General features: G+C 39.9%; 1 protein-coding gene and 1 long non-coding RNA gene across 7 annotated transcripts in view; one reads left to right on the top strand and one right to left on the bottom strand.

The window, feature by feature from the left end:
- The window catches only part of LOC124301972 (uncharacterized), a 50,171-nt gene that overhangs the window by 5,678 nt on the left and 18,644 nt on the right, over positions 1–25,849 (bottom strand). Inside the window, exons 2-3 of the long non-coding RNA XR_006907601.1 lie at positions 11,538–11,543; positions 5,861–5,871 (exon numbers count right to left, since the gene is read on the bottom strand). This is a non-coding gene — a long non-coding RNA (uncharacterized LOC124301972). The remainder of the gene's footprint in view (positions 1–5,860; positions 5,872–11,537; positions 11,544–25,849) is intronic.
- LOC124301950 (octopamine receptor beta-1R-like) overlaps positions 16,213–25,849 on the top strand; it is a 59,509-nt gene continuing 49,872 nt past the window's right edge. For 5 of the 6 annotated variants that reach the window (XR_006907590.1, XR_006907589.1, XM_046757621.1 and 2 more), the window contains exons 1-2: positions 16,213–17,427; positions 24,038–25,204. Coding sequence is in view for 4 of the 6 variants with exons in the window: in XM_046757621.1 (XP_046613577.1) it covers positions 24,447–25,204 (758 nt within the window). In the remaining 2 variants the exon portion in view is untranslated. Of the gene's footprint in view, positions 17,428–17,943; positions 18,040–24,037; positions 25,205–25,849 lie in introns of those variants that run through there. The other variant, XM_046757620.1, reaches the window with a different exon arrangement.

The following is a 25,849-nucleotide window of genomic DNA, read 5'->3' as shown; positions in this document are numbered from 1 at the left end:
AGGAGGAGATCTAAATGTTTCTCTTGGGCGATGATCCAGTCTTCTTTATTTTCAACGAGAAAAATTTGACGAACGTTAAGCGAGGGATGTTGCTGTGTATTTAAACGGGAGCACTGTTTGCAATCGTCCCCGCACGGACGACGAGAAAGTGCATCAGCATTACCATGCAGAACTCCGGGACGGTGTTTAGTTTCGAAGTCATATTGACCTAACCTCTCAAACCATCGAGCTACTTGGCCTTCAGGTGATTTGAACGAAAGAAGCCAAGTTAAGGAAGCATCGTCTGTCCGAATCAAAAATTTCCTTCCATAAAGATAACGATGGAAATGGCAAATAAATTTTACCATCGCTAATAATTCCCTACGGGTAACACAATAATTGCGTTCCGGTTTAGACAAGACCTGACTAAAATAACTAATAACGCGCTCTTGGTTATCCTGAATTTGAGACAAAACCTCACCTATACCACAGAGAAAAGCGTCACTATCTACGATGAATTGAGAATCGGTGATGGGATAAGCTAATATCGGTGATGAAGTTAATATGTTTTTAAGGAGAACAAACGCTTCTTCGCATTCGGAAGTCCAATCAAAAACAACTTTAATTCCTGTAAGAGCATGGAAGGGTCTCGCTATAGAAGCAAAGCCCTCAAAAAAACGTCTGTAATAAGTACAAAGTCCTAAGAAACTTTGAACCTTTTCTTTTGAATCGGGACGAGGCCAATTCGAGACGTTTTCTATTTTAGAAGGATCTGTCTTAACACCTTCCGCTGAAACGACGTGTCCGAGAAAGGTTACATCCTTTATGAATAAATGACATTTTTTGGGACTCATTTTTAGACCAGCTTGGAATAAACGACTAAAAACCTGCTTAAGATTTTCCAAGTCTTCATCAAAAGTCTTACCGAACACAATGATGTCATCGAGATAAACTAAACAAATCTTGCCAGTGAGACCTTGAAGGGCGAATTCCATCGCTCTTTCGAAGGTAGCTGGTGCATTACAAAGGCCAAAAGGCGTAATTTTAAATTGCCAAAGTCCACCTAACCCTGTGACAAAAGCTGTTTTCGCTTTGTCTATCGGATTCATTTCGACTTGCCAATAACCGCTCTGTAAATCAATCGTAGAGAACCAACGGGCACCAGATATTAAATCAAGGGTATCTCCTATCTGAGGAAGCGGATATGCATCTTTCTTGGTGACCTCGTTCAACTTCTTATAATCTATACAAAACCTCTTGGAACCATTGACTAAGACAATGGGAGAAGCCCACAGACTAGAAGACGGCTCAATAACATCTGCTGTTCTCATATCTTCTACTAATTTTTCAAGTTCTCTGCGACCGTTTAAAGGAAGCCGTCTAGCTGCCTGTTTAATCGGAGCGTTATTCCCTACATCTACCGAATGCTTAGCGATGGTACATCTCCCGATGTCGGCAGAGTCTTTAGCGAAAGTCTCTTTAAAATCGTTAAAAAGGCAAACGAGACTGTTAGTCTGAGCGATATCTAAATCTTTAGAAGACCTAGTAAAGAGTTCCGTGAGATAAGAAGGAACGACTAAAGAGTCCGAAACATGTTCTAAAACGCGCAAAGACGAGAGGTTTCTTTCTGTTGAGAAGAGTTAATATACCTAGACGTTTCGAGGTTGATTTTACGGTAACCAGAACAGAGAGTCGAATCCCCGGTAGAAATGACGCAGTTGTGAGCGGAAAGAAAATCTACGCATAAAATGCCTTCATCTTCTGTATCAGCTACTAGAACTTCATGTGGGGATTGAACACAATCCGCTACTGTTACCTGCACGACCATCTTACCTACGACAGGGGTAGTTGCTCCGGTAGCGGTGCGAATAGATACAGAAAGATTAATTGAAGCAAGAGACGAAATCATATCAGGACGAACAACGGAAATTTCGGCTCCGGTATCTATCACCCTCAAACAACCTAGTCCGTTAACGGAACCTTTAGCATACAGGCCGGTGCGCCGCAGGCCTCTTACCACGAACTGTGAAGCAATAGGGCTAAGGAACTTGGAAGAAACCGATCATATCTGCCCTTTCGAAACATCGGTAGCTAGTTTCCCGAATTCTGAGGAACAGAAGGTTGCGCTGCCCAAACCGGATTAGAGGGTGCTCTCTGAGAGGCATTATTGCGCCACGAATCTTCCGCACTCTTCAACTGACGGTCGAGTTTGAAACAATTCTTCACGATATGTCCCTTGACGCCACAAAACTGGCACTCTGAGACAGGCCGATTGGAGTTTGATTTATTGTAACGAGAGGAATCACTATTTTTCCTTCCTGGAAGAGAATCTGAGCTAGGCTGATTGACTGAAGGACGGGACGAGGAATTTTCCAAAGGTTCAGCTTGGCTCAATCGATGAAGTTGACGCGAACCTAAATCTGCCTCGTTGATGGATTTCAATTCTGAGCCCTTAATAATTGCTTCATGTAGAGAAGTTGGAGCTGCGAGCCTCAAATGATACCGAAGATCCGGATTCCGAATCGCATTTATGAATTCCGCCCGAGCTATCTGATCTCTAGCTTTTTCTGCACAATGGGTAAGGGAGTGTTGAGCGAGACGTTCGATGTCATTTCCGAGAGAGGCTAAATCTTCCTTGGGCCCTTGACGTCTATTTTCAAACTGACTGTAATAAAGTTTGGAAGGATGTTTTTCGCCAAACCGATGTTTGAGAGCCGCACAAATGCTGTCGAAATTTTCAGAATCCAAATCTGAAAGCTATCCAAGAACTACGAAGGCCGAACCGGACAAAGAGGCTGTTAAATTAGCTGCTTTCAGGGACGGACTGCAACCATTAACCTGATTTATCATGTTGAACTGACGTTCGTAAAGACTCCAAGCAGACGAACCGTCATACGAACCGGGCTTCAAATTTGATTGTTTCGAGGGCAACTCTACAATACTCGCGGCAGATACAGAGACCTGATTGGGTCCGAACGAGCTCTGTGTCTGCGGAGAGAGAACATTGACAGTACCGCGCGATTTTAAAAAGGCCAAGAAGTCTGACTGAATATCCACTCTAGGATGAGACGACGCGACGGGAGGCTCAATTACTTCTGAAATATCACGTGACGGAACATTGTGGCATTGCGGAAAAGAGCTAACCTGAGCTTGTCGCGAGACATGAGTAGGTGGAAAATTATTAGCAACAGGGGAAATTTCGCCTTCCCCATAAATGGCGTCACACCTTGATTGATCCGGAACTGAATGAATGGAGGTCCTCCTAGCTGGGACTGAGACTGAAGGAAGAGAAGTCCTTCTACCTGGGGACGGGATTGGGCGAATTAGGAGTTCCTGAGGCCGCTCCTGTAGCCTCTGCACACCTTGCAGGATCCCGATCAGCGCCTGGGACACGATTTCCTGTTGTTGACGTTGTTAGGAGAGGAGTTCATGCAGAAGATTCTGCTGTTCTTGTTGCTGCTGTTGCTGTTGTTGTTGTTGCTGTTGCTGATGTTGATGTTGCTGCTGTATCTGTCGCATCAGCAAATCTTAATTTCTTTGGATGAGCTCTGCCAAGAGAGCTAGTTTGGGCTGGGGCTGAACCTCAGCTTCCAAATGAAGAGAAATCAGAGGAAACGCTGGTTCAGGAGAGCGTTGGCACGACAAAACGCGTCCGGCAGCTCGTCGCCCCGCGCGTGATGGTCTCGTCAAAGGAGATCTTTGCATTTTTTTGTATACTTCTTTTCACTCAAAATCCATTCAAATGGCACAGAAGAGATCCCACTTCTGACACCAGTGTAACAACGGAGCAAATAAAAAAAGGACTAAGAGAATCAAAGGGTTCTCTGTGCGATTTAAGCGAACGCCGAGCCAAAGAAGTCTCACAAATCAAGGAATATTTTAGAAAGAAAATGGATGTATTTGGTCAAGAAGTTCTCTTTTTAAAGTCTAGAGACTGACTGTTTCTACAATAATAATTGTTGACCAGCAACCCTATTCATTTTAAGACATATGAAAGCTCCAGTTTAAGATGACTACTAGATCATTAGAAAAGCGATAACACGGGTGATTGATGATTTCACCCTTTATAACAATATATATAATATATGTATATATATATATATGTTCTCTACTAAGAGCACGCGAGGATTGATCAGCCGACACATGATTGCGAGAGAGATAGCTGAAATTTTACTCTTCCGGGTTACCAAATAAAGAAAAAAAAAAAAAAAAGAAAAGTGGAAAAAAATCTACACACTCTCGGAATTGTTTTTTTTTCATTCCTTATTTCTCTTCTGGGTTACCCCCACTACAAAAAAGGTGGGTTCAGTAGAAAAAAAAGCAAACGGAAAGAAGGAAAAAGTCGACCGGCTCTCGAAATTTTCTTTCTTTCATTTGTTTTTTTCTCTCCGAAAATACAAAAAAAAAGCCGGGATTGAATTTAAGAAGAAAAAAAAAGAAAAGAGTGAACTGCGATCGAACCCGTGTCCCGCATCACTCCATCCTCATGTTTTTTTTTTTTTTTTGAGGTGGAAACCATATTTATTTAGATGAACAATAAATGTACAATATTTACAATGTTGCACTTGTAATTATCTTAGTTTATGTAACTTCGGCTCAAATTTTAAGCTCAATCTAACATTTTGTTTTTTTTAGTGTTTTGTTTAAGACTTGAATGCAGTATTATAGCAAAGGCAGCAGTAATTAACTTAAATACAGGAAAACTTCGCGCAAAAACCTGTGATTGAAAATTCATCCTCATATGGTATGCACTCAGCCACACCACAGCTACGAGTGAATATAAAGTGTTCTTCCTCTAGAGCACAACTGTAAGAATGTCTGTAAGTCTTTTTACATTTTGGAATCTTACGCTTCTGATGCGAAGCCCGGCTAGGTGGTCTACTGGAGTAAGGCTCTGGTAAAGCATCGCTAGATATCAGGTTCGATTCCTGGCTCCGTCGTTAATTTTTCGAATTTACCAGTTTTTCAAATTTATATCATCAACACCACAGCTACGTCCGTGATCGCGCGTTTGATCGGTATGTTTATGGAGCTTGCTTGGAATTCGCTGATGATTCTCTGGAAGATTCAGTTCGATAAAAAAAAATTTCCCCCAACCACTTGCCCATTGCATATTTTGCATAAATGTTATCGAACTGGCTGCGTATATTTTTCCATAGACTGCGTGTACAAATATTCGAGAACACCAGGCGTCACATATTTTCATATCAATAAAAAGATGATATTTATTAAAAAAAAAAAAGTATTCGGGCTGGAAATGGTTAATTATTTTGGTTCAGCGTCCGCTAATTGAATCCAAAATTATCAAATCTGGAGATACATTTATTTGCTGACATTCGTAATTGAAACAAAAAAAATCCCAATTCTTGTATTCCTGGAAACATCTGTGCGAGCGGGGACAAGGATGCGATTGGCAACCACTTGCTCGATCGAACGAGTATATCTATATATACTCTGCGAGCGCGCCTAACTTCATACCTGGCACACGATTGTGGGCCACCTTCGGTGCATGGCCGCCTAGGTGTCACGTCGACACTCCAACCTAGCTGGTATTACGAAAAGCCAGGCGTTGGAGATCTCCCCACTCATCTCTGATAAGAGCGCTAAGTCTATCTTTATAAGTCCATGGGTCCCATACGGCGCCCATGTAAAATTTCGTAGCCAGTTTCCCCAATGGCCCCGGAAGGTTTTCGACTTTAGCCGAATGACGTGCGGTACTGCGGAAAAATTAAAATATTTTGATCTCAACGCAGTGCGGTGCAGCATGCCGGAGGTTGCCGCTGCCGGACTTGCGCCGGGCTCCTGATTGGTCACCGCAGCATTCGCCGGAGCTCAACGCATACATGGAGTCGCTTTACTTCGTGGTCAGTACGGTCAGTACTCAGCGCGTTGCTAGCTGTTGACGCATGCGCAATTCCGATGAACACATGACAATAATTTTAACGGGTGCTGAACATGTGCTGAATGTTTTAGCCCCTCTAGGTTTACCTTCGCTCTACATTGTAACACCAACTTTGTTATTCTCCGGATAATTTTCGCGGTCGCTGTTTGCGCAAGCAACGCGCAAACGATTCTAGCGACGAAGTACCTAGAATTTTCCAAACTAGGTTCATATGCGATTGATATTCAAAGTGCACGAGTGCTGAAATTCAGCACCCGGTATTCATTCCACTTTTTCTCAACACCGCGCGAATGCTCAATCGAATTATTGTAATATTTTATAGGTTTGGGTGACGCGCAAACCAAATGAACGATTTGAAGTGATTGAATGAAACGCAATATTTCAGCTATTTACCACATTAGTTACGGTCTATCCGATTGGAATCTGGAACGCATGGAATTGAACGCTCAATAATTTATTCTGGTGGCTAATATTGTCAATTAGAAAAAATAATTCCTTTAGTGGTAATTTTGATATTTTCTGCCTAATTATTTCGCGGTGCTGGTTGCGCAAACGACGCGCAAACGATCGACACGACAATATATCCGAAATCCAATGAGTCTTTCGCATAATACCATTTCCAAAAACCGAGTGCTGAAATTCAGCACCCTAACTTTACTTGCATTTTTCTTAAAAGCGAGTGTACGCGCAAACGATCTAAACTACTTTCAGTCGATTATATTGACCTCGGGTGCTACCTTTATGAACCTACTCCGCACCACATTTTCAACACCAGCAAACGATAGCCATTTTGCACGTCTGTAATGCACACAAAATAGATTACTGAGACAGTACATACTGCTGTATTGCGAAATAAATCGCGATCGAGTGAACTGGAATAGGTTATGTTATTTGTCGGTGAATACTTACAATTTTGGATCTTGCGGAATATGGAAAAATGTATGACTTGGTGCTTACGCGAGCTTTTTTTGCTGCCTTGCACCCCACATTCGTGTACCATTTTTGGCTAGTAAAGACGTTTTCACACTAAACACACTGTTAACACTACCGTACCGTATTTGCTTTGTAAGCTTTGCGGCATAATAATAACTCGCGTTAGTTTAGTAACATGGACATGTCGACACAGTATCACTAATCAACTAGGCATGGTATGAACCCTGACTCACTAATGACGCTTACGGCGGTGGCTACGCGCAAGGTCCCTAGATTAGGACGGTCAAGACTCGCGTGGGCAAAAAAATTAGTGAGAATGCGTCAAAAGTTCGTATGACAATGGATTCTTTCCATTTAGAGCACAATATGACACGGTGTAAACATTTCTAGTCTATTCCTTTGCCCGGATTGGCCGCTTACAATAGAAATTTGTACACTGTGTCACACTGTGCTCTAAATGGAAAACACCCGGTATGGTTCTGATTCCTGACCTGTCACAATGATTAACCTCAAAATATATACGTGCTTCTATTTATTTCGTGAACGTCAGGACACTAAGGGCACACCTCGTTAATGCTTAACCTGAAAAAATTGAGCAAGATTGGTCAAAACTGGTTAATGCGGTAATGTAAGTTTGATATAAATATGCACCGAGTTCCCCAGTGGAAATCGCTATTACTCGCGTGTAAAAATCTGCACGAGCACCCAGCCAGTAAGCCCCAGTGGAAAACGCTATAAGATACTTTTGGGTGAACGCGCATAGAACATTTTTGCCCACGTTATAGTGGGAAAAACTGGAACACGCGTGTCTTGATCTTCCGAAACTAGGGATCTTGGCTGCGCGAACTTTCCACTCTACCTAATCTTCTTTGCCACTGATCTCGTACTGAACTCGATATACCTATGTTTTTTACGGGAAAATCGATGGTTTTTCAAGTCGATACATCGATAGTCGATAGAAAATATATGGACTATCGACATCGCCAAATCGGGAGTAAATAAAATTTCTGTGTAAAAAGTAAATGCTCGTTACTCAGGTTAATAATAAATAATATATTACGTGGCAAGCGCCGAAAAGAGGTCGTTGCAGGGCATGCGATTCCTGCTCGACCTCTTTACGGCGCGAGCCGCGTATTCTATTTTTCGTTCCATTTGCCCGCAAATTCGGCATTACGCGTCTGTTTTCAGACCGGATAAGGTTTCTGAGCTGGCACTTAAAAACAAACCTTATACGGTCTGAAAACAGACGCGTAATGCCGAATTTGCGGGCAAATGGAACGAAAAAGAATTAATGCCAAAGGGAAAAACTAGTTTAAATTGATATCAATGATTTATTTTAAAGGTTCAGGAAAACACTGGTGAGTGCGAAATGGTTATTCGTAGAAATTTGATTGTCAGGTTCGATGAATATTTGTATCGATACTTACAGAGTAATTAGATCTTTGAAAATAAAAGAACTTGAACTTGATGAAGAATGAGATGTAAATTGTCTTGTTGAAATATGGAATAAAAATACGCGTGTGAAAGATGAAATAGATCTAAATATTTATAGAGACGTTGACATAAATATATTGATTTTCAGTCAGCGATTGATATCGGTGTAGAAATAGACACATTGTATGTCACGCTTAGAGCATATACAGTATCACATTCTAAGATGTCACGATAGCTCGATGCGAGTTGTTGCGCCCGCTGGCCCGACTTCGGTGGTATGTGCACCAACCTTATGCCGCAATTAGAAAGAGAGAGCACAGCTGAAGCCATACTTCTCATTCTAATCGGTGACTGGCCGAGGAAAACACATAGACTTATATAAGTATACTTCCACGCTTGCTTTATTGCTTGCGGCTGGTTGCCATTTTTTCGATCGTGCAACTGAGAGGGCCCCAGGACTATCTCTGTCTCGGTTTGGACTTCAGCGACCCCGTAAGACCGCGCAGTCTATCTCTATAAGTCTCAGGATCTCAAGGGCAGTAACGAAGCTATGGATAATAGCGGTTAGGAGAAGTATCTCATATGGGTGTTCATCTGAAAAAGTGTCAACCAAAAACCAGCAAACAGTGGTTCAACAAAGCACATGAATGTGCGCCCATAAGCAATAAGGCTTCAGTCTGATTGGCGCATTTTTTTACACGGTTCAATCCGATTGGCGCTTTGCGGGATTTTTTTGCAGCAACGTCATCTTAATTTCACTATATTGTATGGACACTTTCTATACTCAGAGATAGTCCTTCTGTACCTCACCCTCCATAACGAGGCCAAAAGCCCAAGAACGTGGAATCAGACTGCGCTGCAGCAATAATTTTAGTGACTTCTTTGCTCTTCATTCTTCACTCGATGTGGCATTGGCACAGTTGCCAGGCTGCGTTATTCCCCTTGGCGGTTGAAGCACAACATCGCTAACTTGATTCCAACTGATCCAATTACAAATAAGCGAGACCTTAACCGTCGCCTGCAGCGCTGCATACACGCACTGATATACCTATAACTGGTGTCTTCAAGGACTAGAAACTCCCAATTAGCTCATGCCCAGGTTTTTATTGTCAAGTTCAGGGCGTACGTGCGGCTCGATTGCGGTGTGATGTATACGAAAATTGTTCGTAACCTATGGAGATTCATGTCAACCACCCATTCGAAGCAAAAATCTAGAAAGTAAAATCTCATCGGATTCACAGACATGATTTCATTTCTGTAAGAGACCTTAGTTGAATTAATTTTCCAATAAGCTAAAATAAAAATATGATGATTTTTTAACTTCACGCTCATTTTATTTCAAGTGTGTGCGTGCATGTGTAACCTATTTTTTGTTCGATGATATCTCGCAACAAAAGAAGGAATTTGAATGATCTTAGTCTCCCACTGACGGGGTTTACTTCACTTAGAACTGATTAGATTTTGCGTCTGATCGGTCCAGCTGTTTTCAAGATATTAGAATGAATACATCAATAAATGAATAAAAATAAATATAATGTCTTTGAGATGGATTGACGGATTTCGACGATTTTTTTTCTAAATTTTTATGATGTTAATTTTCTGGTGCACACTGCCTTTAGCAGAGGAGAATGTTTATATTCTTGTTTAAGAAACGAACGATAAGTTTTACTTTTTCAGCTCTTTTCGGGTGACCACTGTACGAGAGAGCAAGATTGAAAAAAAAAATTTCTTAAGAGATACACTGCAGTAGTGCCAACTCATGAGAGAAGAAAAACACTAGAGTATAATTAGATTGATGTTACATTGCTACGAACATATCAACATAAATCAACGCAACATTTCTTACTCTAAGACTGGCTAAATTGTGTATTCGATCTAACAGTTTTCAAGTTATTTGAATAACAAAATTAAGAACAGGAAAATACCATTGATAAAAATATTGTTGATGTTTAATGAGCAGGAAGTGCATCCGAGCGGAAAGTTGGTTGACTGGCCCATCAACATGAGCCATATTACCTACTTGTTATTTTCTAAATCCTCAAACTTTAGCGATTTGAAAGAAACATCTTCGGTTAACTTCTACGTTGGGCAATGAGAATTGGGTTAGAATTTGGTAGGGTCTCGTCCTCCGACAATTTAAGGTACAAAGAGGAGATGCGAAAATGAGCGGTTATATGATTAACGATGTAACAAACGGGGGAGATGAACTTTCTCGGCGCGAGATGATGATTTTTGCGAACAGCTGTGCTAGGTGCGTCTTTCGTTACTCGTAACTTATACTCGCAACGAGTTACTCTAATGACTGGGGATTTCCCACCGCATCGGGTTAACGCGACGCCTAAAAGACAGACACGAGTTTGGCGGTATGCATTAGCGGCAAACGATCTATCCCTTTCATTGATTTCGCGATTTAAGCTAGAGTCCGCGGCCCTACGATATTGCGGTTAAAAGCTTATTGCAGCTTCTTTTCTTTTTCTTCTTATGATTTATCCATTTAGGGGTAGAGAAATTTCTCCCGCTTCTATTGCATGCTCTGATAATAATGACTAAAGGAATATAAATGCACATGAATGACAACTGTATAGATTGTACCACGGATTTTTGGAAACTTACCTGCAGTTTTTATATGATCCTTATAGCTCATGCTTGCCGTATCATCTGCAGTGAGAAGAGAGGGAGAGAGGGAGAGAGAGAGAGAGAGAAATCGATGCAGGGTAATAAAAAATCCGATAATCCCTTCTAATAATAGAAATTTCCCCTCAGTCCAAGTCCCTGAACTTGTCCCTTTGAGGTTCTAATATATGGGGGCGAAGTGGATCCGCTTTGAGAGGATCTTCTGCCTCCTTATTCCGCGTCGGTAACGTCGATGAAAATTGCTAGTGGCCAGCGATCTGCAAGAAGTTAGGCATTATATTAGTTAATCGTAGAATAGCTGGAGATATAATAATACGTCAGCATGAGGTGGAAGAAAATGAGTGAAGTAACTAAAAAAGGAAAATAAAAGCCAAGCCAATAATAATAATGATAATAATAACAAGCATGCATATAATAACGGTGATGATTATAAAAGGGAAAGAAGAGATATCACGTACGGCCAAGTTGGAAACTCGTTTACCTCGGTGCCTGCGGTGCAGGTAAGATTAGGAAGGTGGAAATTATCGCCATTATTTCAGGCTATTGTGCGAGAGAAAACCGTGAGATATACAGTTCGCGCTACTGATGCCGCTGGACGCGAGCAGCACACAATGCACGCGAATACCACAACCAAATGCACATACAGTGCATACACAATATGCTACAATGTTCCCATACTCTGCTGTCAACCGCGTTCGTCTTTCGTTCGTATTATACAGGAACGGAGTGCAAATTTCACTTCGAATTTAATGTACCGCACGGTTTTACACCAAGTAGATAATATAGATGGATGTATTCAAGTGCCTCATAGAAGATGATTTTTCCTTCAGGTGTAAGGATTAAAGTTCCGTCGTGTACTCCGTATATAATACGTAAAAAGAAAAAAGATGAATATTACTAGCCTTCAAATCATTATTATTCGTTGAACACTCTAGATTTTATTCATCCGAATACATAACATATTAACAATTATTTCAAATCCTGAATGGGAAGATTCAATGCTCCGCAGATAACAGCACGCCTTATGATTGGAAAATGTCCTCATGACGTCAGAGTCTGGTTCTCGGCGCCATTTTATCACGACATACCTAACCTAAGTTTTTGATTTTGATGGAGGCAAATCGTAATCCTTGGGGTTTCAAACTATTCCTGTAACATAAATTAATTAAACGTAATCAATGATATACTCGTTCTATCATCCACACGCGAAAAAATACGATCAACGGTCAGCTGTCAGCCTGGTTGTATTATTTTGATTTTTTTTTACCACCAGATGACGCATTGCAAAGTGACAATCCTAATAATACACATGCTCTGCACTTTGTTCTTTTTAATTAGTTATCGGATCCCGTACCACATTTAGGAATAATTTTTTTACAGCTCGCAACTACTTTTCATTCGATGATTGATCTATTTGCTCTCCGTTGGCTGAACTTACGTATGATGATTAAGGCATGGTATGCCTTACACGTATACCTACGTATTTAAAGATAATACTTTTTGTTTATTGGAAAAAAATAACAATTTCCAACCCTCTGACAAGCTTCACGCTCATGCAGCACACGTGGCCCAACAAAGAAAATGCAGGCATATGTTTGCATGTACATATAAGTATGTACGTCTGGTATACACACAAGTATGTGACGCGCATTGATTTTCTCCACATGTTCAACAAAGGCGGTTTTTTTCACCTTTTTTTCACTTTGTTCGATTTTTCTTTTACTGGTTTGCTTTTTTTTCACTTTTGTTCCACAGGAGCGTTAATATTTCACTCATCGTCGCAGTGTATGTACACAACATGTAGAGGAGGCCTGGGCAACATGGGCACCCCTGACAATTTTTTATATATTTTGAAAATTGAGAAATGCTTTTTTTTTACGGACATTTGAGCTAAGGCTGACAAAATTTGATAAACGATGAAGCTATAATTTTCAGATCTGCATGGTGATTCAAATCAGCAATAGGGAACCTGCATGCATCTGAAATCTTTATATTCCTCTATTGGACTCGAAAGTAAGATGAAAAATGATGAATTTACCAAGACAGTTTCTTTTTTCGAGCAACATTAACGCTGCAATAATTTTTTCTTTTACACTAATTTTTCTCGGTAAATTTGAACCGGCAACCATTTTGCTGGACCCCTCTATCAGCGCCGCCAGGTGACACGTTCGGGCACGATGCTCGGCTGTAAACACCGTCTGCTCCGAGCAGGCCGGAATCCTAACCTGCAATATTAATATTTGAAGCTCTGAAGCATAGTTGACGTTGTCAAAATTGTATTTATCTCAGTAAATAACTTTTAGTTTGGTTAAAATAAAAAGACAACAATGGATCCATCAGCTCCGCAACCAAATTTAGATTGGTACATGTATTGCTTTGTACCATCTTGTAAAAATACAACAAGTTCAACTCCAGAAAAGATATTTATCTGAGTGCCAAATAATGTATTAAAACGGAAGGCTTGGTGCGATGCAAACTACATTTAGGATTCCGGTTTGCTCGAAGCAGACAGTGTTTATAGCCGAGCATAGTACCCGAACGTGACACCTGGCAGCGCTGATAGAGGGGTCCAACAAAATGGCTGCCGATTCAAATTTGCCGAGAAAATTTAGAGGACAAAAAATTATTTTCTGGCGTTAATATGGCGTGTAAATAAAACCGTCTTGGGGAATTCATTATTTTTCATTCTACTTTCGAATAAAATTAAAATTAAAAAACATGCAAGTTCCCTATTAGCGCTTCGATTCCGGGGGTATTTTGGCTGCTTCACTCTTAGATTTATTGACATAGATAATTTCGTTTTCAAAGTTTTAGTGAGTTGATAAACAAATTTATACAATTATTAAACCTACTTTTGAAGGGGTCTATTTCGCTCACCTTTTCTCTACAAGCCTCTTATACATAGCTCTTCTCATGTTCAAAGTATTCTAAAGTAAATACGAAAATAAATTTAAAACATTATTCAATTTTGAAAAATTTGTAAAATTTTAAAAGTGCTCATTTTGTTCGCAATTTCAGAATTTTTTAGGCAAGGGTGTTCAACACTCGGCATTGGTCAGGTTATCGTTTTCTGGTAACCATTCGAAAATCCATCGATTCAAACTTCTATTTAAAGAGTCAATTTCTTAGCGTGCTTATTTTGCACGCCTCTCCCCCATACCTCTCTGTACCCATATGTATACTTCCATTTAATTGTAAGTTATGCCGAAGCGCAAAGTGTATGCATGTATCTACGGTAGCATCATTTTACTGCATATAATGGATAATGTGGAGTGAAATAGAAAAAACGAAATTGAGGGGAAAAAAAATACGACAAAATGTAAATGAAAATAAAATAAAATTATTTGCATCGCCGAAATAGTCCGACAGCGAACAGACAGACACAGGCATACTAACTACGAGTAGCCGCGGAGCTCATCGAAACTCGAGATTTATGCATGCATGTATGTATGTATGTACATGACGTAGCATATACGCTTGAGTAAAGTATACAACGCGGCAGGAAATCCCCGGTATAACACCTATAAGCTTGTGCAGCATGGGAAGCCAATCGATGTAAGAGTTCGATGTCAACTTCGATATCAATTTTCGAGTTCAGTCAAAGATTTGTAAGTTATTAACGATTGCACAGTTATGGCTGTATGATATAATCGGAAAATATGATTTGGTTTTTGTTGTACACCAGATTCGTTTAATTTCCGACAAATTTGGAGAGGAGATACTAATCATACAATACAGGTACTTTCTTGGTTATTTTTTCCCTCATACTGTGTTTTTTACAATATTCTGTGTATGTAGGTTTAAGCCTTCAAATACATAGAAAAAATAGGGATTAAAAGCTGTTCAAAAGTGAAAAAAAAATGCTAAAACTAAGAGTAAATGAAAGAAGATATGAGTAAAACAAGCTAAGTTTCTCTTACAGTTGTGGGACATATTATATACGGTTGAAATATGGTACAGCACTTACACCTTATCCGGTCGGCGACGAAATATCTGTTTGATTCAGCATCATATCGAATCGCTCCTACTGTACATTATACATGAGATAAGAAGCCAATTTATATCGATACCGATCGGAAAAAACAGTATCGATTTTAATCCGAATAGTACACAGGCAGACAGAGAGAGAAAGAAAAATAGAGAGAACGAGAGGGAGAGGGAGAAGGAGAGGGAAAGGCAGAGGGTAATAATACTCGATGCACCGTACGTGCATAAATGAACACGGTTGGCACATGAAGAGAGAAGCCTGTTATATCCGGCTCTCTTTCCCAAAACGTTGGGAGTGTTGTCTTGATCAAGGAGCCCCTTGGGGTAGTATACGAGGTTCTATACGTGTGTACGATATTAACCATCCACTCTTCCCCCCTTTCTTTCCTTCTCTGATCAACCATTTGCGTCATTTGGCCGTCGAAAACCAAAACCTATGATTGCATCAAATGTCCAATAGAACGACACAGTGGGTAAACCAAGAATTCACTTACAGAACGTGAAAATTTACTACAAAAAATGTACCGCAACTTACTCAATGTGGATTCAAGACGATGCATACTTCATACCAAATCGCTGGTTACATCATAATCGATCATCTGTATACTTCATAATTACTGCAGTTTCAGAATGATCTGTGTATGTGAACTTCATGAATTTTAAAATCAAACTTCTTAAATATTACTAAAGCGATGCTAACTTCACTATGACAATGAAAACCGGACACTGGTAAGAAAAATTTGGCTCAACCTGTAACTGTCTGATGGTAGATTATCAAATTGTTGAAAGAAATTATTTTACAGTAGCTGTTCACAGAAGCCAATGTCGATAGCACCACGTTTCTTCCACTCTACAGTGCAGAATAACGTAAGTGCGTACCAGTTCTTGACACGTTTAGACCGAATTATTGACCCTGTTATTTTACAAAATTATAAACTGACGGCACGAATGTGAGTTTCTCGATGACTAAAACCAATTGCTAGAGGGTTAGATGCTATAAAAACTCATTTTTTGGTAATTGTAGAACTTAGAATCAAACAGGTACAACCAAAGAAGGTCAATAACTGGGAAAGGGTCAGTAACTGTTACACTTACTTTATAAGAAAATAAACCTCGTTTCAGCTTGGGCGCGGAATGACGACTGATCCGCGAATATCCATAAATCTGGCAATCGATGATCCTGATTATTTGGGATACGGGGTGAAATGGAAGGTAGGTAGAGATATGCCGCAGGTCGAGCTGAGAGTGTGGAACCCGCGGTAGGCCGGGGCTCGAGGGGCGAAAAGGACGGCATGGCATCAGGCATCCGCCTGGGGTGGCCGACGGTGCGCGGGAACGAGCTCCAGCAACCCCCAGCCTCGGCGGCCTCACTGCGACCTCGCCAGTCGTACCATCGACACCGAAACCGGCGGGACTTGGAGCCAGAAGCTCCGGATTTTCGCGAGAAATCGTGGTGATGGTGAAATCGGCGAACGAGTGCTTCAGAGGCTCGTAAGAATTATAGATTCCTGTATTTGGGAGACGAAGTAGTTTGGTGCTTTTATGACATATACGCAACAAGTCGCGTTCCAATTGTTTATTATTATATGCATGAGGCTTGGTTAGAAAGAGGAACTCAACGAAACTGTAATGTTCGTTGAGTCATGGGATTGGGGAAAGGTGCCTACCAAATAAGAAGAAGACGATGAGTAGCTTGTAGAGTTTCTGGTCATTCTTGGTGAGTGTACCAAAGGAATTTGGTCAACGTCTTCAAATTTAGTTAAACCGGCAGTCTGTTTTTGACAATCCGGTAGACAAGGTTAAATGAAAAAACTATTGAAATAAAGAACGTGTTTGTGCGGCGTGTTGTTTTGTGCCAGTGAGGTATTCGACGGAGAGGATAAAATGTGACGAACGAAAAATGAGCGTCAATTCGGATACCGTTTTCTTGATTTCGTTTGTAACGAAAATGTTGTTTGTTTCTGTCTCATGTGAACCACGTGAATAGTCAGTGATTGTGAGTAAAGATTGAAACAGTTGAACGGGGGTGAATGAATTGACTATTAATTAACGATATTCTATAATTGGGAATATAAAAAAGCGTGACAAAAAAAAACGAGGACCATTAAAAACGAGGAAATTAATTATCGATGTATGTTTTAAAGGATTCGTAATGAAATTAGTGTGTAAATAAAATTAATGAGAAAGACAGTATTAGAAGGCACGAAAAGTAATTAGATTAAAAATGACAGAGAGAGAGAGAAAGAGAAAAAGATGACAATTAAATGAAGGCAATATGTTGAGATGAACTGTTCAATGATGATTATTTATACAGATATGATATGAAAGGGAAATAAAAGTAAGCGAGTCTCCGTGAAAAAGAGAGAGAGAGAGAGAGAGAGAGCGAGAGAGAGGGATAGAAAGAAGGAGAAAAACGTATAAGGGTAATGAAACGCGAATATCTTCATCCCTTCGACGAGAACGCACCGAGTATATAGTGGATATATTGGCGGATGGATGGACGGATGGATGGAGTGGGAGGGGAGGGCCGCTGGATCATGCCACTCGACAAAGCCAAGGTAGGTAATTGAATTTCAAGCAAGGCTTTTAATCCGGTACATGTCGTCGGTAGAATTAAACGGCTGTACATCTCTTTAGAAGATATTCCAATCGGAAGTCAGATTTCAACTACTGAGAGGTGGAGGCGAGGAGTCAGAATGATGTAAATAAGGAAGGAAGCGAAGGAAAGCGAGGGAAAAGAGAATACCGATAGCAAGACGTTATTAATACAAGAATATGCAAATGTGTCTACTGTATCAAAACAAAAAAGCAATAAAATTGATCTACGAAAATAATTTACTCTATGTACGAACAGGTATTTGGTTTGATTGGTTCGACAAATGATTTAAAAAAAAAAATTTCGAGTGTTTTCACATCCTTCCAACAAATTATGGAAAAACATCAAATTTGTGTTGAGATCTCGTGACGTAGTTAGGATTTTCTCTACGTTTGAATTAAACAAATAGTCTATTGCCACGGTGCTCTCTCGTTCTCCCTTTTTCTCCACCTCTGATTATTTTGCAGCTGCAACTAGGTTTGAGACTGGGTATCAAATGCTGCAATGATCCAGTTTATTTGGTCTGGAGGTCGTAAAGCTCGGTGTTTCGTACATAACGACTTATGGCATGAGGGTAATTTAAACTAGGGCAGATCTGCCTGCATTTATGCAATTTATTGTCAGGGTAAATATTTGACCAAAATCCGCCTGAATTTATGCAATTCTTTCTCAGGGTATATTTTTCCAAAAATCTACGTGTTTTCTGCTGCCCAGATTTTGATGATCAGCTTTTGTTTAATTGCTTGCGATTGGCTGACTGCTCAATCTATCATTGGATCGGAGAATGTACCCCGAATTGCATCAATCCAGGCGAACTTACCCCGTGTTAAATTACCCGTAAAGAATTACGTGCACGAAATAACCCGGCATATATCTATTACACCTACTCCGTTGGTGGAGAACAGCAGCAGCGTTCAGCAGAACCCTTATCAAAACGCGAACGGCATTGTCTTTTTCGTGAAGCGCATATATACCTATTACGACCGAAGCGTGCCCACCTTATCTTATAGAGGCCCTGTTATATAGACACGGCTGGGGTGGCGGTCGAGGGATGATTCATCCCCGTTATACTTCTCGGCAATTAATCCTACCGAAAAACGGTCGGTCTGCTGCTGCTGCTGAGTTTCTGTTCGCTATACCAGGACGAGGAGAAGAACAAGGATGATAATGGGATATAGGATCGGGTCGGGATTATACTATATGAGTGTGAGAACAGAGAGTCTGGGGCCTCTCTACGGCAAAGATCGACCTGATCATCCTCAATTATTTATGTATATCTTCTATAATGTGTCAAACTTTAACCGAAAACATTACGTGAAATAATTAACTACCAAGATATACAGACGAAATGAAAAATCATAATTTCGAAAACAGAATAAAATATTACACCGAATTGAATTTCATCTGTACTCCGCAATTCAATAAGAGCCTCTACTTCTTCACCCTCTCTTTCTCTTTCTCTGTCGTTCGTTCGCTCACTCGCTCGTTCCCCATTTGAAACATTTATTCAGCTCAGTTTCATTTCGTTCCAGCTACTTCTCGCTTGGTTTTTACTCTCTTTTCTTTCCTCAATCTTTTTTTACTTCACTTTATTTCATTTTATTTTATTTCATTTTATTTCACGTGTATGCTAAGAGTTCTTCTGGAAAGGATCTGATCGTAGTACGCACGAATCAACTTGCTTAATTTTGATTGACTGACATTCGTGCTCGTAGCCAGAAGGGAACCTTCGCTGACAAGAATAAATTCTCTAGAATCGACTGGCTGTTGAGTGAGTCGGCAGTAACCTCTCGCCTATTAAGGGAGCGTTCCGAAATAAACGCCCAGTACATTCAAAACATTTTTTTATCTACTTTGCGCTACCGAGTTCTTGAATAGCTCTGCTTCTACTCTAGGGAGTTTTAGTGCCACCAGCTAATTTCGGAACGCACCTTAAGAATCCATGGATCACGACGCTGCCGCGATCCACTATGCACCGGTCACTCTGCCTATCATGCTGGTAACATTTTTACAAGGCTGGCTACGCCTATAAACTAGACTAGCTGCAATCGTCAGAGCAGATCTTGTCAAGAAGGATTCTCGGTATAATGTCTCTTCCGAGTTTCGTTCTTGCCTACTGTAATATATTGTAGGGTATTTTAGAGGTGGATGTCTTAGGGTTAGAAGGACTCTTTATTATAACACGTGTGTATGACTACGTGGCTGTATGCAGAGAGTTAGCTAACTTATCTCTAGGGATATATCTAGAGAATTAACTAGGAACTAGGCATAAAGATACATCTACATACTTATATTATTAAATGCGATATATCTATAATCTGCATATAGGTATATACAAGGGGTTTATCCATCTGCAGTTACCGAGTTGAGAAAATGTTAACTACTGAGATAAAGCGAATCCTTGCGGAAATTATAGAACCTTGAATTTTAAAATGTGTAAGCGAGTACTTGAAACCAATTAGTACTTAGTACAAATACAGTAAAGCCCTGACGACGAGCAATACTAGATAGGAGTAACGCGTGTAATAATATAAAATATAAATATATGCGGAGCGTATAGATCGAAGAAGTAAATGGAATAATCTAGAGAATTCACGATGTACAACGTATGGAATGTGAAAAGGGCATGCGAATACACATCACACATGTTGTAAGCTGTGATAAAAACTCCCAGGGCGATTGAAATTTATGAATATAAATTTCGCGTTTCCCCGTCGCTTTGCGGGAGCCCTAGAATTCAGAATATAAAGCAAAGCAGTAATATAAAACAAAATGAACAGATACGAAATACAATGCGAAGAACTCAAAATGTAGCGATCAAGAAAAAAAAATGTTGCAAGACATTTTGTTTCAGTAGAGATTTATCGTTATAAATAACATTATATATATGTATATATATATATATGAGAAGATCCATTAATTTTCGACTAAAACGTGCCCACACAGGTCACCAAATTCATCGCCTATTTCTTTACTGAAAGTACTCTCGAACAAACAGATTCCCCGAAATTTTCAGATTTTTAAACTTTTCCGTTTTTGATTTATTATGTTTTCAAGGCTTAGAGTTCATTTCTTTTCGATACGTCGCCGTTTCTCGCAGTCTGGTCTGACTGCTTCGAAAAGGACTTATTTTGATGGTGTTTCAATGTAGTCTTAAAATTGTCAAGAAAATTTGTAATGGGTTGAAAAACACCAAAGATATGCAAATTTTATCCATAAAACCGCATGATTTTCGCAAAGTTCAATATTCTTTTTCTCCTTTTATCATTATTTTGGTCTTCTTTACAGTTAAGCTATCTCCAGGTAACATAATCCAACATTATCGCGCAGTATGTGTACAACGTGACTATAGTTCTAAGAAAAGTTATAATGATACAAAAAAGTTATAAGGGTGCGAAAATTATGCGGTTTTATTGATAAAACTTGCATGTCTTTGGTGTTTTTCGACCGATTTCAAATTTTCTTGACAATTTGGACACTACCCAATAACTGTAATAACTGAAATAAGCCCTTGCTGAAGTAAATAGGACCAGACTGCGAGAAACGGTGACGCATTGAAAAAAATGGAGTTTAAGCTTTGAAAAAATTATAAATAAAAAACGAAAAAGTGTCCAAATCTGAAAATATTAAGAAATCTGTTTATCGGGGAGTACTTTCAATAAAAAAATCTGCGACGAAACCGATGATATTAGTACGCACTTTTTCGTCGAAAATTCATGGATCTTCCTATATATATGGGGCTGTCCCCTAAGCACGACACACTTTCAGACCTCACCACCACCGATTCAATCCATTTTTTTATGTTATTGTTATAGCTCTAAAACATTCTTCTAAATTTTTTTTGTATTATATTGGCCAACCCCTTATGAGCGATTAGATTTTTTAAACTTAAAATTTGCACTATTTTGCAATTCTGAAAAAATTCGCCAAAATGATCTCAATGAAGTAGAACAAGACATCAACATCCACTTCCAAAACGTCGGTGGGATTTTTGTTACATTGTTTTTTGATTATTCAATAATTTTATTCGACAAAACGCGTCACTTACGACTTCTAACGTTCCATGAATATGCTGTTCAATTGTTGGTTGATGATATTTTGGAAAATAAGGAATGAAAAAATTCATAAATCCAGCTCGTTGATCACTTGTGAATTTATTTTGATGAAAGAGTCACTTGTTTCATAAAATATACTATCTATTATTGTTTCTATTATACAATTCGTAAGTTATGTTGATTAGATTGGCAGAATGATCCATTAATAACAGTAAAAATAGTTTATAAGTTGAATAGTTTCTATAATGAATTTTGCATGATCGTGTCCAAGATATAAACTTTGATGTAAACAATAGTATATAGTATATTTTGGAAAAAAAGTGATTCTTCTATCGAAATAAATTTTCAAATGATCAACCAGCTAGATTCTTGAATTTTTTCATTCGTTGTTTCCTAAGATATCATGAACCACCATTTCACCTACATTTTTGGAAGTGGGACGTTCTTCGACGTCATCGACAGAATTTTCGTAAATTTTTTCAGAATTCACAAATTGGTGCAAATATTAAGTTAAACAAAATTCATTATTCAGAAAGGTGTTACATCGTTCAAACCTCGGATTCCTTTCCCACACTCTTACAGCTACCTTATACCCTGCATTCTCTTTTTACCATCATATCACGACCACGGTTCCCATACCGAATTAGCAGATTGCTCCCTCAACCGCTAAACTGCAATTAGCTAGCCTCGACGTTCTTCCTTCCATATACTCACTCTAAAGTCATTTTTCATTCAGCCAACATCCAAATTCATCTCACATTCCGAAATCAAACTGAATTTTTCCATTTTCCTTCCTACGAATAATTTCTCCTCCACATGTTCTCATTGTACTCTAAATGATATATTTTACAATAAATCAATTATATACAGTCCATAAGGCATACTCTACGTCCAACTACACGTCGATTATGCACTTATGTGCCACTACTCCCAATGCAGGTAATGAGTGTAGGTGGAAGGAATCGATTTTGAGAGAGTTGAATGTTGTAGCTTCTGGTAGCCGCTCATCGAAATCTATACAATCTACCCCGTAACAAAGGGTTGGTCCAAAAGATTTTTGAAATTTCAACAGCATGTTTTAGAGCTATAACAACAATATGAAAAAATGGGTCGAATCGGAGAATGTGAGGTTTGGAGGTGTATCGTATTGAAGTGGACACCCTCATACGTATATCTATATAGTCGCGAAAATGTAGGTATAATATGGAAGTATGTTCGGGGCAGAAGTTATAAAAATTCAATGGGATCATTGAAAGGGTAAAAGGATGGAAAAAATCAGGGGACATTAATTTCTTGCAAATTTATCTGTGTACGTATCATGAGAATATGTACACAGTGATGTACTTAATCTACTATATATATATATATATATATATATACCTATACATGGGCCGAAGGATCGGAACGGCCCGATCGATTAGAGGGTGAAAAAACAAGTAGGTACTTCGAGTGAGCGAATGAGTGAGCAAGTGCTTATCTATTATACACGTAGTAGTGGTGAATAAGTACATATACATGTACGTAGGTATGTACGTTCGCATAACGTAAGGGGGGGTAGGTAATAGGTTGCGGTGACAGTGTAATTGCTTTTTGATGTATACCTTATACATACCTTACAAAAGTAGGTGACATTATAACTGCACAGTATTGATGCATAAATAAGTTCAAGAGAATGAAAAATACCGACGATAATGATGACGATTGCAACGACGTTAAGATAGAAACTATTCCTGCAAACGTGTTCACATTCAAACGTGTTCAAATTCTTACAAAATGAAAAGTTCAATGGAACTTCTGTCATACTAATTGAGTATCCGAATTACTTGAGATTCCAACGCGTTACAAGACTAAATAATTTTATATGAGTATAATATACTTATGTATATTACAACCATGACTCATAAAATCGTGACGGACTTTGATTTGTTAGCCGCTACGGGTTTTAATTACATACGTACTATACACCTAATCACCCAGGATTCACACGTCAAACGCACAAAGTTCCAAGCTAGTCTTTCCTAAAGCAGCGTCGTTAATTGCTTGTTTACTGCTGGCGCTTGCCTCCCGTTAATATCTTTTTCTTCTCCTTTATCCGAACACTTCTATTTCCACTTTTCCCTTGGTGAAAATTTTTTCGTGCTCACGGGTGGTCCGTATTATTTTGCTCTCCAATGATCGATCACGAACCGGGTGTTTTACTGTTTTTGGCACTGTTCTTATTATAAGATATAAGCAAGCCAACAATTTGACAAATAAGCGAAATACTGCAGGAATATTGTGAAGTTAGCGTTGTACGTAATTGGTTTTCTGATTGCGCCGTGAGGGGCGATGGGGGTAAACGATAAACTCTATTTGCAGTAACCGATGAACGTTTCAATATTTCTGATACATCGGTTCTGGTTCTCGAATATATAGGATGAAACAACAAACCTAGTTGAGTACTCAAAAAAAATAACACTGTGTATAGTTGAAACGGAGACGAGCAGAAGAATACATGTTATATACCCATGATTTCAGGGGGACATTGCGAGATGCGGAAAGTCGAAGGGTGACGGGAACTTCACCAAGCCTCCAGGCAACCGATCAAACATGAAGAACGTGCCAAACCAGAGAAAAGAGTCTCGAGTCTTCGTACCTCGACTCAGCAGTTCAAATTTTTAATCCAGACAGTATTTTCGCCCGGTTTACTTGATGCTAAAGTTGGGTTGGAGAACGATAAAGCGACGATGAAGAGCAAACGGGAAGAATACAGGTTTTGGGTATAATGCAGTACAAATTGACGAGGAAACGATGATACGGCCAAAGCTTGATCTAGTTAAAACCCACGCGAGATTCGACGCTCGTCTCGTGGTAAAATCGAGAAAGAAAAGGACGGTTCGTACCTTGGCTTGTGACTGATTGCAGTTGGCTAGACCGGTGAGAAAAGATGGAGTACAACGAAACGCTGGACTTTGAGGAAGAATTCGATTCGATGAACGCTTCGACGGTTGTGACGACAATCCTGAACGGAGATTCTGGGCCGTACAATGACTCGACGGGTGCGGTAAGGGAGAATGAGGATATCGAGCACGTCCTGCTGCAGGTGGTTAAGGCCTCCATAATGGGTTTCATAATCCTCTGCGCCCTCTTCGGCAACCTGTTGGTCATAGTGTCGGTGATGCGGCACCGTAAACTACGCGTGATAACGAACTACTTCGTGGTGTCGTTGGCGCTTGCCGACATGCTGGTTGCCATATTCGCGATGACATTCAACGCGAGCGTCGAGCTTTCCGGGCGATGGCTCTTCGGGTACTTCATGTGCGACGTGTGGAACTCGCTCGACGTATTCTTCAGCACCGTCTCGATCCTCCACCTCTGCTGCATCAGCGTAGACCGCTACTACGCCATCGTTCAGCCCCTCGACTATCCCCTGATCATGACCAACCTCAGACTCGGTACGATGCTCAGCGTAGTTTGGTGCTCGCCGGCCGTCGTCAGCTTCGTGCCGATATTCGCCGGCTGGTACACGACACCCGAACACCTTCAGTACCGCTCCAATTATCCGGATGTTTGCGTATTTCACGTTAATCAATTCTACGCAGTCGTCAGCTCCAGCGTAAGTTTCTGGGTACCCGGCATTATCATGATCGCAATGTACTACAAGATCTATCAGGAGGCCGATCGCCAGGAACGAATGCTTTACAGGTGAGTCTCTCGCAGATGATCAATCGTTGCTTCTCACATCATAAATCACCCTGTATATTTACAGATAGCACAAGTCTTCAACGATAACGTGTTATAGGATTATCACTCAAAGTCCATGCAGATTGATACATTCTCAAAAAGAACCCTCATCTCAAGACATCGTCACTTCCCTGAGATTTAAAAAAATTTACACCTTTTCAAAATGAAATTATAGTGATACTTGAATGTTGCTTTCTGCTTTCTCAACACGTTCCACCTGCTATCGCCACGAATCTGACGAGAACAAACCCCAACAGGAACGTTGACCGATTTATAGTTTCCTTATTTAAATGCGACGGAAAAAATTTTGCTCAAAATCTATCTCAAGTTTTACTTTTCGTTTCTTTTTTTTTTCTTTTGTCTTGTTTTGCAAATAGTTTCGGGGATATTCTCGTGAAATAAATACATTATACGTATATTTTTGAAAAAGATAATTTGCCACGACAAAAATACGGAAGACATGGGAGAGAACATTCAGAAATGTTGGCCAAAAGCCAGATTGCCAGAGGGAAAGAGAGCTAGAGTCTGGTCTCTCGAGGAAACTAATCCGCTAGCCGCGATGGTCCCGAGAGTAATATCGATTTTGCGATGAGACGGTTTTCATCA

The sequence above is a fragment of the Neodiprion virginianus genome, chromosome 4 (genome assembly GCF_021901495.1).
Source record: "Neodiprion virginianus isolate iyNeoVirg1 chromosome 4, iyNeoVirg1.1, whole genome shotgun sequence".
In the NCBI taxonomy this organism is placed as follows: domain Eukaryota; kingdom Metazoa; phylum Arthropoda; class Insecta; order Hymenoptera; family Diprionidae; genus Neodiprion; species Neodiprion virginianus.
Note: the sequence above shows the minus strand (reverse complement) of the source record. Positions and strands in the feature narration are given on the sequence as shown.